At 40.8% G+C, this 17,514-nt stretch overlaps 1 protein-coding gene across 5 annotated transcripts in view; it reads right to left on the minus strand.

The window, feature by feature from the left end:
- Positions 1 to 923: 923 nt before the first annotated feature.
- The window catches only part of LOC140410584 (kelch-like protein 29), a 598,914-nt gene continuing 582,323 nt past the window's right edge, over positions 924 to 17,514 (minus strand). For all 5 annotated transcript variants that reach the window (XM_072498865.1, XM_072498864.1, XM_072498863.1 and 2 more), the window contains one exon: positions 924 to 9,568. In XM_072498865.1, coding sequence (XP_072354966.1) covers positions 9,385 to 9,568 — 184 coding nt within the window. In that variant the 3' untranslated portion in view covers positions 924 to 9,384. The remainder of the gene's footprint in view (positions 9,569 to 17,514) is intronic.

Raw genomic sequence — 17,514 nt, forward strand, 5'->3', positions numbered from 1 at the left:
GTTGATAGTAATTACCTTAGGCTCCTCACTCTTATTATCCCCTTTGACCCACTATTTCTGGTCTGAAATTTATGTCTTCCCCTGTGATGACAGGCACAAAATAATTGCTCAATATCGCTCCCTTTTCTTCATTCCCCATGAATTGCCACCATTCTAGAGTTGGTACCCAGAGAGTCCCATCAATCACAGAGGGAGACTGCCCAACTATATATATATATATATCTATATACTATACTATATATATGCATATATACATATAGGAGCTGGTTTAGCACAGTGGGCTAAACAGCTAGCTTGTAATGCAGAACAATGCCAGCAGCGCGGGTTCAATTCCCGTACTGGCCTCCCCGAACAGGCGCCGGAATGTGGCACTAGGGTCTTTTCACAGTAACTTCATTGAAGCCTACTTGTGACAATAAGCTATTATTATTATTATATAGACTATGCTATACTACTGCCATATATCTGCAATTAGCACTGCTGCCTCACAGCTCCAGAAACCCAGGTTCAATTCCAGCCTCGGGTGATTGTGTGGAGTTTACACTTCATCCTCGTGTCTGCGTGGGTTTTCTCCGGGCTCTCCAGTTTCCTCCCGCAGTCCAAAGATGTGCAGGTTAGGTGAATTGGTCATGCTAAATTGTCCTTGGTGTCCAAAAAGGTTAGGTGGGGTTACAGGGATAGGGTGGAGGTGAGGGCTTAAGTAGGGTGCTTTTTCCAAGGGCCGGTGCAGACCCAATAGGCCGAATGGCCTCCTTTTGCACTGCAAATTCTATGATCTATGACCATCTATTTTTGTCTGATTAGATATGTGATGCATCTTGAGATATTATTCTATCTTAATGGTGTTATTTAAATACACATTGTGTTTTAAATGGTACAACTGTACCAAGTGCTCTGAAATGTTATAGAAAACTCAAACACAATTTCTAAATGAATATTTCACTTTATTGCATACAAAAATGATGTATCGTATGATATAATTTAATAGTCATCTCTACTTAAATGCAAAGAAATTGTATTCTACAGACATTATTTTCTAAAACATTCTTCTATTTATGTTAATACTGCAATCAAAGAAAAAAACATTTCAGATATACTTCTGTCACTGCCCCAAGTTAATTTTGCATCATTTTTGTGCTTTTTCTCAGCAAATGGTAGCATTACATATTTTAGGTCAAAGGAGGAACAATTCTTAATAGCACACACATTTTCCCATATCTAGTTGATTCTCTCACTGTGGGGAACATAGTGGATTGTTTCTAATGAAACCATTAAAATGATTGTGACGCTGATCATATTGAAATTCTTGGGGCAATGGGGTTTTGGAGAATACCTGGACTTCAAATTTACCCTGTTTAGTAGAGTTACTTAGATGGTATAAAGAGCATTGGTTTTAAGTCTTTACAGGTGTAGGTAACCCTTGTACCAAAATTCAACTTGACACTTTATATATAAAACAGGGGAATACAAAGACTGGGCATTTCAAGGTTGTCTAGCCCCAATGAAAATATAGTAAATTTATTTGTCAAATCTGCATCGTTTGTATGCATTACTCCAAAAGAAACCCTTCCTGAAATGCAGCTTGGTACTTGAAATATCTCCTTAACCATAGGTGTGTCCTGAGAGATAAATGAAATGTTAGCTTTGAAAGATATTTTTTAATATGTTTTTTTCCAGCATTGTCCGAGCAAAAAATACTTTTAAAGGATTTACTTGAATACATTCCAATATTGTGCGATTTCCGACATGTAGCTCAGCACCATTTCTGCACAAATGTCAAATGGGCAAGAAGGAAGCAAGGCATTTTCTGTTTTGAAAACAAACTATTAAAATTGATATTGAATAATATGAAAATTGCTTATTGTCACAAGTAGGCTTCAAATGAAGTTACTGTGAAAAGCTCCTAGTCAAAGTAGTTGGTTTCTCATGGCATTTTCTGTTTGATCTTTGAGTTTCTTTCAAATGAAAGTGAGAGACAGTATTCCGAGGGGAATGAAAACCTTATAATTTTTGGCTTACAGTATCAACAAGCAAGCAATCTCAAGTCAGATATGGAATCTGCAGATGGAGATTAAAGCTCTCTTTATATTGCCTGGTTAAGTGTACCAATTCCAGAAGAGGTTCTGCCGCACAAGGTAGAATTGGTTTCCAATTCCATAACTGTCTTCGTGTGGTGTCTCTGCATGAGAATGCCAGTTTAGTGCCAAATGAGATTTCTTAGGAATCCATTTTATTTTCTACCCCAGGACTAGTATTCTTTCTGAACCAGGAACAGTTTTTATGTAAAAATGAATCAGCAAGTAGTACGATCTTAATTCTTTTGAATAACAATTTTCTTCAAGCACCGAGGTATTCTAGCCCAGATTCCTTAAATTGCATGGAAACTACACAATTGAAAATGCTGTGACTTTGCAAATGGCCAATGCTGCACACAATCTATTCTTTTGTGTAAATCTTGGACCAACTCATTTCCATCTGAAACTAAATTGAATCTAATCACTCCAGACAACACCCCCCATCCACACACATAACTGTGCTTGTGGCTAGCCTGGTGGAATGAATGTTTGTGTGAGAGATGGGGTGCATATAATTTGAAGGATAAAGTGACTTATTTATCTTTCATGTTCTGCAAACTATGGGAGCATTCCCAAATATCAAAAAGAGTTTTTCCAAGCAAGATGATGCAAAGGTGCACATGATCGTTTGCCTTTGACTTTTGTGCCAAGGAAATTAATATCTTTCTACATGATATGATGACCCAGAATGTCCAGGGGTGTTAACTAGAAGGTGTCAGTGTTGCCGTATTTTTTGTGTAAATGCGACATAAATTTCTGGCATCTGAACATGTCCAATTTAAAGTTAAATCTGTTAGTTGCCGTCAGCACTACCCTGATCCTCCACAGGGTATGCTGTTGCAGTCTTGCAGATGGAATCATTTAGAAATTACAGATTTGTTGTGAACATCAACTATTTACATATTTTCACTTTAAGGAGCATCAATAAAGTTAAGTCTTGTTCAATGAGGAATAGTTGAGTTTTTAATGATGTACTAAGTCATTTTACTGCTGATTACCCACTCGTACAAATCCTACTCCTTCAGAAACACATCTAAAGATTGCAGATTTTTGTATTCATGTTTTTATTCTTACATTTAATGCTGTATATGTTTGAATCTTTATTTAGTTTATTCGACAATAAATTGTGATTTTTATTTCCTGCTTTACGGTCTGTGAGAATTATTCAATCTTATTGACTGATCAGTCTGTCTGCTTCTTCCCATGTTGTTGGACAGGCAGATATCATATGTAGAAGGCAAAACATTCAAAACATCAGAAAAGTAGAATTCTGAACCCTAGAGACTGCTAAATTTTAGTAGGCAGCTTTTATTGAAGTCAGTAGTGATCAGTACTGTTCCTTTGCCACAGATGGAAAAATCCAGGCCAATAACATTTTACATTTTGTCCATGAATAGAAACAGGGCTATTATGAATAACCATTTAAAGGTATTTTGTTTAAGGGACCTGCTTCGTCGTCTCAGAGGAATGAGATCTAGATGAATGAGGACAATATATTATTTTCTTTTTGCTATACTTGAGGACTTGGTTTGGAGAATCGGTTACCAACTGACACTGACATTCATTAAGTAATATTGCCTTGAATAATGCTAGGATCTGAATCAAGAAATTCCTACATGAGGAGAAATGTGCTACCGCAGGCATCAGCTGTAATCTGACACTGATTTTCATAGAGCTTGCTACTGGGGTTGATGTCAACAATATTTTGATACTAGTCATTTCACGGTATAAAAGGATCTTTGTAGCCAACTTAGCATTTTCTGCTGATGGTGAGTTCTCAATGGTATTTGAAGTCATGGAGTCCTCAACCATGAGTTTGCCATTGGCGCACAAAGGTAGCCATCCATTATAGATCTGTTTGTGAACCGGAGGTAAAGTTGGCAAGTTGAGAGGAGAACTATTTTTTTATTATTGCGAGCATCACGGAATGTAAATGGACCACTGCATTTTGTACATTATTTGTGTTGGTGCTATTTGGGTAACCCAATTATGGAAGCAAATCTTTGCCAACTGTTTGTATTTTGTACGAGCAGCCAACTTTTCTATGGTCTCTCTGTTGCACAAACCTTGCACGTGGCATCATTGTGCATGTGCAGAAGAAACCTTTTAAGCATCTCTCTTGTGGGCCAGTTCTCCCAAATGTTACTATTGGTAGTTAGAAAGATAACTTCAATTCAATTGATTTCAGATTATGAATTCAGTTTATTGGTTGTGTGCCACATTTCCAAATGAAGTTTAAAACTTATAAAACATTGAATTCCAACCCCCTGCACCAAATGCAATATTGTCTTGAATTTTGAGTTCAATTGTGAAGGAATGGTGCTTGTCTCTGACCTCATATAAAGCTGCCCACAGAGGTTTGTTGGGCTCTGGAATGGCCACCCTCCTCTTTTCTGACATAATTTTGAATGTTGTGCTTTTTACCTGGAATCTGTGCTACTCAGCAAGAGAGCAAATAGCGGGCGGACTAATCAGTCAATCAGACTGAACAATTCTCACAGGCAGTAACTATATCCATGCAATGATCCACCCAGGTCTCGTGCATGTATATGAATGAAAATTTTAAATAAGGCAGCTACATAATTGATTACATAAACTTCCACTAGCCGTATAACCCTGGAGTTTAAATGAACACTAATGCAATTGTTTTATAGGACCGTGAGCATGGAACTTCAAGTCCTGTCCTAGCATTGTCCCGGAAATTCTCATCAATGACATGATCTTAGTGCCACTTTACTACTGTAGGACATGAGGGTAATGATGGCAGCTAGAACTGCTGTACCTGACCACTGTGCTGCTTTGACTGCCCTTGGCTAAAATAGTTTGGCTCAAGAATAAAACTGAAGAGTGGCAGCTGCACACAAGTATCACTCTATGGTGCGTGAAACTCCCTGACAATGGTGAGAGTATCGATTTATTCAGTATTTAAATAAAAGCTGCCTGCTTTACTGCACCAGTTACAGAGGGGCCCATATAGGCTCTTTGCGGGGAAAACCAGAAAATGCTGGTAACACACAGCAGGTTCAGTCAGCATCTATGGAGTAAAACAGAAAAATTGCAGATTGGGTTTGGATCCTTCCATCTTGAAAAAGGATCTACACTCAAAATATAAATTTGTCTGTACTCTCCTTAGACTGACCTGCACATTTTCAACATTTAATTTTTTTTAGACTTCCAGCATCTGCAGCGTTTTGCATTTTACTTATGACTATATTGGCTTCCAGCCTTCACTTAAAAAAAAAAGCCCCTCAAAAATCTTGACATCCAATGTAATAATAAGGAATTTCACTTATTCAGATGCTGAAGTAGTGACTCTGGGCTGGACATAGGCTCATTTTTTCAGTTGGCCACTTTTTTAAAAGCTGTTTAACAGCATTTCTGTTTTTGGCAAGTTTGAATATATGGAGGCACTGAATTTGTTCTAAGTCTGTATTGAAAGGCATAAATATAGCCCAGCTGACAATGTGAAATTACAGTTTGTCTCTTCACCTTTTGTATGCTTATGCTATGTTTCTGCCTGCGTCATTTACTCTTCCATAGTTAACCAGAGAGTATAAGGCTGGGTTTCAGCCCTTGTCATAAATTTTTAAAAAAACCTATGCTTGTTTTTGCATGATAACAATACTCTTGGCCTAAGCACAATATTTTCTGGTAATTTGGTGCTTGGTGCTGGTTAATGTCAATGCCATAGGTACCGATGGAAACTGACACCGAAAACAAAAGTTCAAAGTCACTAGTTTAAATCTAATCAAACCTACTTCTATTGAGAGTTTTAAGCACCTGACCAGAGGAAACCACCCATTAAACCCCTGCAGTGCAGGAGGCCATTCAGCCCATCGAGTCTGCACTAACCCTCCGAAAGAGCACTCTGCCTAGGCAATTGGAAATTGATCATGGCCAATCCACCCAATCTGCATATCTTTGGACTGTGGGGGGAAAAAAACATAGACAAGGGGATGGTCTGCAAACTCCACACAGTCAGTCATCCAAGGCCGGAATCAAACCAGGGTCCCTGGAACTGTGAGGCAGCAGTGCTAACCACTGTGGCGCCCAATGTTTAGTTGGTGGGAAAATGTCCTGCCTCAATAAAGCTCACCGCAAATAGCTTGGCTTTTCAAATGGCTGACCAAACTTCAGAAACCAACAGTAAAACTATTTTAGCTAATCTGCACTGGTCTGTGAAGGATGAAGGCACAGACCTGAGGTGGTATGCACTGAGCCTGGAACACACACATGTCAGAAAGCTATTCAGATTCATGTGGAAAAGTAATGAACATTTTGGAGAAGTTAAGGATGATACATCAAAGAAAACTCATTTGTACTTGACTGCCTCTTGAAACAAAACTTTGTCTCTCGCAAAGCATGAGAGTTGGAGACTGGTGAAGATTCAACAGTGATGTGACCACAGATAGTTATTCGAGCAGCATAGCAGCAGCATGGTAGATGTATCCTCATGTCCCAAACAGTTATTGTGCATGTTTTGCTTTGTTTACTTGATTGTATGGAACTACTTTTCCCAGTAAATGGAGATATGGTTCAAGAATTATTTTGTGTGACTGATTGTTAAAGTGATGGACCCCAGTAAGGAAAAGCGGGACAAAAAGGGAAATAAAATAGTTAATAATAGAACAGGAGTTAAACTGGGAGTAAAAGAGAAAACACAAAGACTGAGGAAAGAAGAAAATAAATTAAGCACCATGGCTGAATTTGGAAGTGTTTATTCAAACAATGCTTTATGGATTATTTTCAAGTCAAATTTTAAAAGATGTAAGCAACACGCTGAATAAATGTCATAACGTTGCAATCTTAAATGTCTATTAGCCTTCTGTCATTTCATATTGTTCTTGTGAATGGCAGTGTCAACTGAATTTGGTTTCAGCATCTATGGTAGCAGAGAGAGAGAGAGAGAGAGAGAGGGGTGCATTGAGGCAAGAAAAACCAGCATTGACTTCCATCTTGGCTAGTTTGGTGAAGGAGGTACGTGGACTTTGTCCGAATGTAACTGGAGATTTGCGATGTATGATACCAGCTATTTGTAGCTTCATGCCAACATGCTGACCCTAGGGTTTACTCAAATATTAATGAAGCCCTGGAATATACTCTTGCAGTGTGTGGCAGATATACAAGGAAAAAAACTTGTAATGCAGTGATGAGAAAATCTGTCAGAAGACGTTAGTTAAGTCCAAGTAAGATTAGCTGCTCCATTTTAGTTTTTTGCCTTTATCTGATCCATCTGCTAAATTGATTTAAATTTCAGTTTGAGTATGTGCTTTACTTGCAATCAAGTGGGAAAGCTTATTTAGACATGGGGCCCATTGCAACCTACGGTTGAAAATGCCCGAATAATTTATTAAATAAGATTACACCTTTATCAGAAAATACTGTACAGAAGTATTTTGGTCCATAAACTGCTGTAGTTCTACCTTACATATATATATATATATTATATATATTTCAATATTAGAAGTTTACAAAAAAAGACTCATTGCTAATGAAAAATTGTGCCTATATATTGAACTATTGTACATGGTATATTGAATACATATTCAGAGGGTTGAAACTCAGGATACTACCTAATATGTGAATATATAAATCATATTCATACAGTACATACTTAGAGCTGATATTGGTACGAGCAACACACTAGATTTGTACAGGAAATCTAAACTATCGGTACAGGAGATGTACACACTGATGTATTTATCCACGATCATAGTATTGTATCTATCCACTACTCTGCCATAGATGTAGAGCCAATATAGATTATCTGTTACTGCTATGAGTTGCTGTTAAACCATGAATACCAGAAGTAAACATTCAACAGCTTCTTTCCTTCCCTCCCACATTGCTGTAGGTCTGGTTTCAAATGTAGGCCAGACTAGCAAGGCCGGCAAATTTCCTTCCCTAAACTACATTAGTGAATCAGTTGGGGGTTTACAATGATCTGACAGTCGCCCTTACTGATACTAGCATTTATTTTAATATTCCAAATTTATTCAATTAACTGAATTTGAACACCCTTGCTGTCATAATAAGATTTTAATTCTTATCTCCAGATCATTAATCCAGTCCTCGGGATTACAATTCGAGTAACATAACCCATTATGCTACTGTTCCCGGTATACTACATATAAGAAGCAACTTCGTCACATAGTGACACTTCAGTGTAAAATAGTATGGAGAGTTATTTCACCAGGATAACATTTTACTACTTTTATAAAAAAAGCCTTGAGATAAGAAGATTTTACCTTGTTTATATTTAGCATTTTAAAATAATATGGGTATAGAATGACCAGGTGCTTTATGCAATAATCGAAAATGAAATATGCCAGATGGATAAAAGTATCCTTTGGCTAAATAGCGCTTTTACATAGGCTGCTGTAAAAGGGATTAGAGAAACAAATACTAGATCTATGTATGTTTATTATTAGTGCAGCAAGTTTGATCTATATAATCTATGATATAAACATGGAAAGAATCAATCCAGATTGCAACGCAAGACATTACAGCTACAGCCTCTGAAAACTCATGGCATTAATCTCACTGCTTCTCAAAAACAATTCAGAAAACAGCATTGTGCATCTGTAGGTGTTTTTCAAATTCACCACTGATAATAAAACAAAGGGAATCTAAAAATTCTTCTTTCAAATAGTTTCCTCTTAAAATCATTTGCATTTTCAATTTTTTTGACTAGCCTTGCAGTTGATACTTCAGATAATCAGAGAATACAGTCTTCGCACATGATTTGCTTTTTAAAAAAAAGTATTCTGATAGCATAACTTTCAGTGCAGTTTTCCACTGATGCACATTTTAGACATGCACAACCTATGGACTATCCAAGCTTCCTGTTGGTGTTGTCCCAGTGTAAAATTGAATTGCTTGAGATTTTCCACCACATTGTTTAGGATGTCTTGTGCTCTGCGGGACTAAATCTTGCTTTTACTGAATAGTGTACATGCTGTTACACTCTGATACTGTAGACTTTACACTCTACAAACCGATTTTCTTCTAAATGGCCTTTAATAATATAAAGGTAACTGTTTGAAAGCAAAACTGATGATTGTTATAAAGCAGGCATTCATACCCGGATTGCCCAATATCTAAAACAAGTATCGGGTCTTGTGCACTACAAGAAGTACCATAAGTTATACTATAATACATCCATAGGGATTTTTTGCCCTATTTCACCTAATGGTGAGTATGGAATCTACATTCAATGTAGACAGTAAAGAGCAACATGTTCATTGTTTTAAAGCACTGCAACAGCAGAATAAAACAATTCGGGAACTGCTATCCGCATGTCACAGTGTCAACCACTTTGAATGTACTTTTTGATGACTACACACCCATGCCTGAACATTGGGCAAGGCATGTTTTGCAGAAGTGTCCAATTGTTTGTGTGGGGATCATATGTTTCCATGTTTCCCAGCGCAGGTCCTTCACTACTGACGATTCCTCCTGTAGCATAGATTTTCCCATCCAGTACCACCGCACTGTAACACACAATCCATATGAGTGAACTATTCATGTAATCATCATCATGTCATTCACAAAGCACAAGAATACATTTTCAATCATCACGCATATAGTAACTCCCGTGCAGCATTAATATATAATTTTATCCTGTGGCATTGTTATTGCTCATATAGAACCCACACTATTTGCACAACTATGTGAGCAGATGCATCACTTTTAGTTGGGAGGAACAGGTTAGAAAATGATGCTGGTTTGAATACAGATCATGAATAATTTAAAAAAAAAAAATTGTCACAATACAACATGACTTATTCTATAATATTGTAGATGCATAATTATAAGAATGGGATATCTTTTCACTGGAAAACATTTTTTTTTTTTTTGGACTTATCATTATATTGAAATCCAAAGCACAAAAATGTCACTAAATTGAGAGTGAGAAGCACCAGACAGTTTGATGAAATGAAAAGACAAGTTCCAAAAAAACTCAGTTGGAATTTGTAGCATTGATGATGCTGATTCAACAGGTCTCTGATTCACAGAAGGGAAGGTGACATTTTCTGGTTGTGAACCAGATTAGAAACTGACTTCAGTATTCAAATGTCAAGACTGCTTCCTTCTGAAGCAGAGTTCTTTTTAAAATGCGTCGCTAATGCTGTCGTCACATACGATATTTGGTGCTAGTATTTGCCAAATGTTCTGTTGTGTCATGAATGAAAATTTAATAAAGCACCTCAATTCCTCTGTGTGGCATATAAGTGGCTTTGACTTTCAGTTGGGTTGTTGCATAACTGAAGCTGATATGAAGCTGTTTTTTCTTTTATCTGTATTTAAACGAGCATTATTAGCATCATTTTCTAACCTGTTCCTCCCAACTAAAAGTGATGCATCTGCTCACACAGATGTGCTCAAATAGTGTGGGTTCTACATGAGCAATAACAATGCCACAGGATAAAATTATCTATTAATACATATATTTTGTGACTACAATCCTTATTTTATATTTATCTCGAGGCACTTCCACTACTATTAAAAAATTTAAATAATAGATGGCTTTCATTGTAACAGGAAAATTCTAATCAGCTATATGATGAAGTAAAGTACATGGTAAAAATATTCTCTTTGAAGTGGTGCTTTAATATATTTAGGACCACTATAGACAATTAATACCAATTTAGATGCTTGCATTGCAATTTAAAGAGTTTTATTTTGTAAATATGCCTAACATGAACAGGATGGCACATTTACATGTCAACAATAACTTGTGTTCTGTAGGGAAACGTCCCAAGGTGCTTCACAGACGTATGATGAGACAAAAATTGACACAAGTCGAGGAGGAGATATTTGGATGGGTGATCACATACTTACTTAAAGAGCTAGATATTGAGGTAGTATTATAGGATGAGAGTGAAGTAGAGGTTTAAAGAGGGAATTCCAGAGCTTCATCTTTACTGCTGGGGGTTGTGTGCGCCAATGTTATTTCAAAGGGATTAAGTTTCACAAAAAGCCAGCATTGGAGGAACTCAGAGTTGTAGGGCTGGAGGATGTTACAGAGATAGGGTGAAGGTCATGGAGGGATTTGAACACGTGCATGAACATTTTAAAATCAAGGTGTTAGTCAGCCAGAAGACAATGTAGATCAGTGAGCATGAGGCAATGCTTGGAAGAGAGCATGTGTTCAAGTTTACAGAAGATGAAAGATGGAAGGTGAATGATGCACAGGAGAACATTAGAATAGTGGAATCTGTAACTGAAATATGGATGAAGGTTTCAACAACAGATGCATTGTGAAAAGTTGGAACCAGCAATTGGAAGTAGGCAGTGAGGAAATTAGTTTGAAATTCAGCTTGGATTACTAGGATGTTGAAATTGTGAACTGTTTGTTTCAGCCTGGGACATTACGAGCAAAATTGGAGGGAATTTCTCAAATATTGACTACAGGTTTATAAAGTCAGCTCAAACTGCTGCTCAAAAATTTAACTGAATTGTGATTCACTTGATGATATTACATGTGCAATTCTAACAATTTTTATTAATTTTGGAGCTCCTAAAATATGAACATTATCCCAAGAGTGACAATGAAATGAAAGATAGCTTTAGATACAATTACAGTTTTTCATGTGTAGTCCTGCTCATCTTAGCAACCTAAACCACAGAAAACAAATTTGTGCAGGTCTGAAACCGTCAGGCTGGGGTTCCAGAGAGAGTTGGTTTACAAATAGATCAATCTGACACCCATCCTGCTTATTTGTACCATATTCAGCATTATATTGAAGTGGTTCCTGCTTTTGCAATTTAATCTGTGTCAAAGTATAATATGCAATATAATAAGCAACGTGAATACACTTGTGTGCGTGCCATTTTTATATTGCTTTTAATATTAGGAGGATATATGCTTGCATGATGAATCAAAGCAAAGCCTACATATGTGGATAATTTATGGTATTGCTTGACATTCTGTCAAAGTATCATAAGTAATTTTGTTCCATGCCTTTATTTCTTCCTGACAAACTGTTGCCTTTGACTGCTCCTCAGCCCACTCTTTTCACTCAGCTGCTCAAAATATACAGAACTTTGTATCAATTGTAAACCATTATGGCAAACATTCCTCCACTTTACAATTAAATACACTTGACTCACCAGTAGCCTTCGAGTCACAAGGTTTTGCGTTCAAGCCCACTCTAGAGATTTGAGGACATCTACTCATGCTAATACTGTAGTTCAGTAGTGAGGAAGTGCTCCACTGCTAGGGGGTGTTGTCACCTTTCAGAGGAATGTGTCTGCTCAAACAGGTAGATGCAAAATACCCTATGGCACTATTCAGAAAAGAGTGTTCTCTTGTGTTGCAGACAACATTTATCTCTTACCTAACATTGAATTTTATTTCATTGCTGTTGGTGGGACGTTGCTATGCATAAATTGGCTGCTATTTTACTCACATTGCAGTGGTAACTATAGGCGCGATTCTCCAGCCTTGTTGCACACTTGCTCAAGCGTAACGAGGCCGGTGAATAGCGGGATAGGTCAAAAACAAGATCCACGATGTGGATCCCATAGGCAAAATCGGGATCTCGCCGTAGCGTGGCGAGAAACCAATTATCACCACTTAAGCCCCATTTCCATACAATTAATGAGAGCGACCTCATATACAACGGCCTCCCGTCATTCATCAGCCTCCTCAGCAAGTGCTCACGCTGGCACGATTAGTACTCCTTTTGAAAAACATGTACCTGGTGGAAGGGGTTCTGTGTGGAGCGGAGGAGGTGAGTAGTCACCTTTGCTCACAGGCAAAGAGCCCGGAGACACTGGGATTGCCACTCCAGTGCTCGATGGGGGGTGGGGGTGGGGACCTCCACAGGGGTGGGCCGGCGTGGGGGGGTGCGCTGGGGAGATGGGCAAAGGGTCAAGAGGCATCATGATTGTTTTATGAAAAGGTGTTTAATGTTTTGTACACAAACCCCACTCCCGATGATGCCCCTATCCCCCACCAACCCCCCCCCCCCCCCCCCCCCCTTCCCAAAACATACCCTGTTGCCCTCAGTGATCCTTGACGTGCCTGGCCCTCCTAGCTTTACCATTACGTCTTGGTGTTTCCCCAGGATGCACATCAGCTGCTTACCTTGACCTGTGGCCTTTGATGCCCATGGCGGGCGTCCTCTGGCAGCCCTGGGGACTGAAGGCCCCGGCTCACTTGTTGGCGCCACATGCACAGCCGTGCCGCCCTGTCCCGTGTGCTGACTGTGAGACGCTGCCTCATCAGAGGGGTGGAACTCGAGCGAGCTGGTGGCCACCGTCGCCACTCCATGGGATGAGTCCGGCTTGGCACCTGGCACCCCCCTCCTCCCTACTGGATCCCTTAGCGCCCTGGAGTTCACCTTGGACAGAGGGGCAACTGGTTCTAGCCCTAGCTGCCCCTGCATCATCTGGCTCTGCCAGCCCTGGTGGTTCCCCATGGTCTGCACCACGGTGTCAATGCTCAGAGCGATGCTCTGAGACTCGGTGACTGAGACATGTTCTACAGTGCCTCAGCCATGCCCTCCTGCGATTGGGACAAGCTCCACAGCGCCTCGGCCGTGCCTATCTGAGAGCGTGTTATGTCCCGGAGAACCTCATCAAGGTCGGCCTGGTACTGGGACACATCCCCCAGCGAGTCGGGCATTCTACCGAGACCCTCGGCCACGGCCGTCACCAACAGCGCGATGCCTTGGACATCTTCACCCATGGTGTCGACGTCATGCACCAGGCCTTCCACTGTGGTCACCACCCTAGCATTGCCAACGACGTCTCCTGTGCCCCTAGTCTCTGGGCCTCCTCCAAGCGGCTATAGATCTGCTGGAGTGACACTGACATCTCCTTCTGAATGCCCAGGTTGGTCCCCATCATCTCCATCAGATCCGGGTACCTCTGTACCACAGGCTCAGCTTGAGACTGGGACCCAGCTGCGTGTTGGGATCCAGCCGACCTCCGACTGCTGTCTTGCCTGGGGATTCGTGCATCAGCAGCAATGTGGTGTTCACCAGATTGTGCTCCCGAAGCCTGTCCACTAGTATGTCCCACTGAGGTATGTGTATCTGCACTGGTGGGGGGCGGGGACAACAGACATGGGGATGAGATTCTTATGTTTGGCACCCCTCTGCCAGTCTGGGCCCTCTCCCAGCGATTGTGGCAGAGCTTTTCCTGAGGAGACACAGAGAGGTCATCGTTAGCCACAAGTGTGGTTCACATTGGTTGGAAAGGGGATGTGAAGGTGGCGTTGGTGGGGATTGAGGAGGGAGGGGGAGGAAGGGCTGGGGGTTACATGGGGAGTTGGGGATGGATGATCCCTTTGGGGGGGGGGAACGGAGCGGGGGACGGTGAGGAGCATTGGTGTCCACTCACTTGTGCTGCCTGGTGTACTGAAGGCCTGACCTCCTGGTCAAACTCCTCAAGCTGACGGTTGCTACCACCTCATCCCAAGCAGCTCTGGCTGCCTTGTAGCTCACCCTCTGGGATCCTCGTGGGAACAGGACATCCCTCCTGGTATGTTTAATGGATGCAAAACATTTAGGATGTTCTGAGGTTAAGATCTTTCTTTATCCTCTAATTTCTTAGTCATGAAATGACTTGCATTATTTTCAATGGATTCAAGTACAGTGAGAAATTTGCTTAGTGAAGCATCTCTCAAATGGAGGTTCCTTTGCTCCGAATATCTCTGTAATAAACTGTATATATTATTCATGAACATAAGTACAATTTCCCATTAGTAGGGAACAAAATCCGATAATTTGTTTTCAAGGTCACTTTAGTTTCTTGGTTTTTATTGACTTGTAACTATTTGTATTCAATTGAACATGATTAATTTAAGGCAAACAAAATTTATATTACTGTTCAATTAAAGTGTTTTGCATAGGACAGGAAGGTAATTTGCTGAGTTTTCTTTCCTAACTGTAATTAACTGTGTGCAAAAAGCTTTGAGATGTTTATTTTAAAAAAAATTTAGAGTACCCAATTCATTTTTTCCAATTAAGGGGCAATTAGCGTGGCCAATCCACCTACCCTGCACATCTTTTGGGTTGTGGGGGCGAAACCCACGCAAACACGGGGAGAATGTGCAAACTCCATACAGACAGTGACCAGAGCCGGGATCGAACCTGAGACCTTGGCGATGTGAGACAGCAGAGCTAACCCACTGCGCTTTGAGCTCTTTATGATAAATATGAAAAGATGTTAAATTCATCCAAATTTCTTTCCTCAAGTTACCCTATTTCAGTGCAGTAACCATGCATTCAGCCTGAGTAAGGAAGATTAAAAAAATGAGAGTTCCTGTTCTTCATAGCTATCAGTGTTGAGCGAGGTCATGGTCTGTCATTGTTGTGGTGGTTTAATAGTTTGGCCACTTACTTTTTGGTCTCAAACATGGGAAAAAAAGTTTCTTTGGTTAGGTATTCCAGAGCCTCGACTGACCTCTCAGCCATATCCTCACGTAATTCACTGCTTTTTAAAGAGAAGCAGAGAAGGTATTTTTTGAAATTGTGCAAATCTATATCCATAAAATCATAACATATTGATGTGAATGGCATAATTTTGCAATTGACGTGAAAAGATTGCTCAGTTCTTCTCCCTCCTTAAATGGAAGTGCATTGCTGAAAACTCTTGGCAATGGTCCATTAACGCAGGGCTCATTTGCGACTTGTTTACATGCCCCACAGCTAGATGTCACTGCTGCATTTCATACACACTGTTCAGTAGGACAATGAAAATGCTTCACCAATGCATCACATTCGTGTAAAATGGTATGTTACAAGAATTATGTCATGGTCACTTCGCCTTTCTATCACCATATGCATCAGCATATATGATGAAAATGTAGAATACTTTCCAAGATGCTGGCACATAAAGGCAAAGAAAATACATTTGTGCAGGTTGTCGATTAGTCCCGAACAGCCCTTTATATCATATGTCTGTTTTAGGTATATACTATTGACATCAAAGCTGTGTATAAATACAAATGGCTAAAATCAGACAGCTTTATACATCTCATTGCAATGCTTGTGTTTCATAGATTAATATGTAAAAGAATTTATCGAAATAATATTAAATGTGTAAAACCTTAATCCCAAAGCACGGGTTTTGAAATTTGGAAATTGCAGAATCTAACTATGAGGAATTTATATTTTCAAATTAGACTCTAATCCGTTTCTTTCATTTATACACCAGCACCTTGAGAGATTTGGGGCGTGATTTAACGGGACCAGTTCCAAGTGCCGTAGCAAGCGAGGTTTCCTAGGAATATCTTGAAGGCCGTGTTGGTGAGCTCCTGACCGCTATCTAACGACACTTAGTCTTTTTTTGGGGGGTCCTTGAGAGTTCCTTTCCTGGTGAGCCAACACAGTTGAGCCAACACAAATTATTTTCATCATGGGTAAGCTGAGCTCACTGGCCAGATCGACTCCTCCGAGATCGAGCCGCCATGTTGGAAGGGTGCCTCGATCTCTCAGTGAGCTTGGGGGTCCCCCACCCATAGGCAATGTCACTGCCCACACGCATGGGCAGTACCCCACACTCTTTCCCCACCCCTCCTCCCCCAAGTGAGGACATTCTGCTATGGGGTAGCTGAGGCTCTCCCCTTTTCATGCCGTCCCACACCCCCTTTCAGGCCCCCCCCCCCCCCCCCCCCCCCAGGACCCCGACCCTTCATCCCTTCAATCTTCCGGAGGCCCCTTCATACTAACCGACCCTCCTTATCCGCCTCATCCCTCCTCTCATGGTCCTGACCCATGGCAGTGCCACCCTGGCACCTATGCACTACCACCCTGTCAGTGTTCCTACAAGCCTGGGGCAGTGCCAAAGTGCCAGCCGGGAGGTGCCATGGTACCCGGCTGTAATGGGGAGAGCAGGGATGTCACCCTGCCCTGTCCCTGACCACCCTGGGGCCTCCAATGGTCTGGGAGACTCCCCCAGGCTGTTCTGCCTGGTCCACATTTGTGTGGACCAGTACTAATCATCGCTCACGGGACCACTCGCTGTAGGGCTAGTAAGATCCCAGGGGGCAATCTAAGAGGAGGGCTGGTAGGATTGGGCGGCAATCTAATTAATGAATGGAGATTGGCTTAATTGGTGATTATCGGTTTCTTGCTGGTCCTAGGCGGGTTCCTGAATACGCCAACGGGAGCGAGCTGGTTAGATTGCAAACCGCTTGCCGCCAGGTAAGGCTCCCAATTTAGGCTGCTCCCACGGTCTAACCGGTTCGCACAGATTCCCGCCAGGTGCGACAAGGCTGTTAAATTGCTCCCTTTTTTTTCTTTATTCATTTAGCAAATGCAAATTCCTGAAGCCAAGTGATAACCTCCTCATTTTCTGGGTGGAATTTTACAGCCCCTTCCTTCGTCAGTCAGCATTTGTGCGGAGGAATGATGTTTGCGAGGTCAGGTAGCCAGAAGAGGGTTGCTGAGCATAGTTCCAGTTATGATGAACATTGCTAGAT

The sequence above is a fragment of the Scyliorhinus torazame genome, chromosome 4 (assembly GCF_047496885.1).
Source record: "Scyliorhinus torazame isolate Kashiwa2021f chromosome 4, sScyTor2.1, whole genome shotgun sequence".
NCBI lineage: Eukaryota > Metazoa > Chordata > Chondrichthyes > Carcharhiniformes > Scyliorhinidae > Scyliorhinus > Scyliorhinus torazame.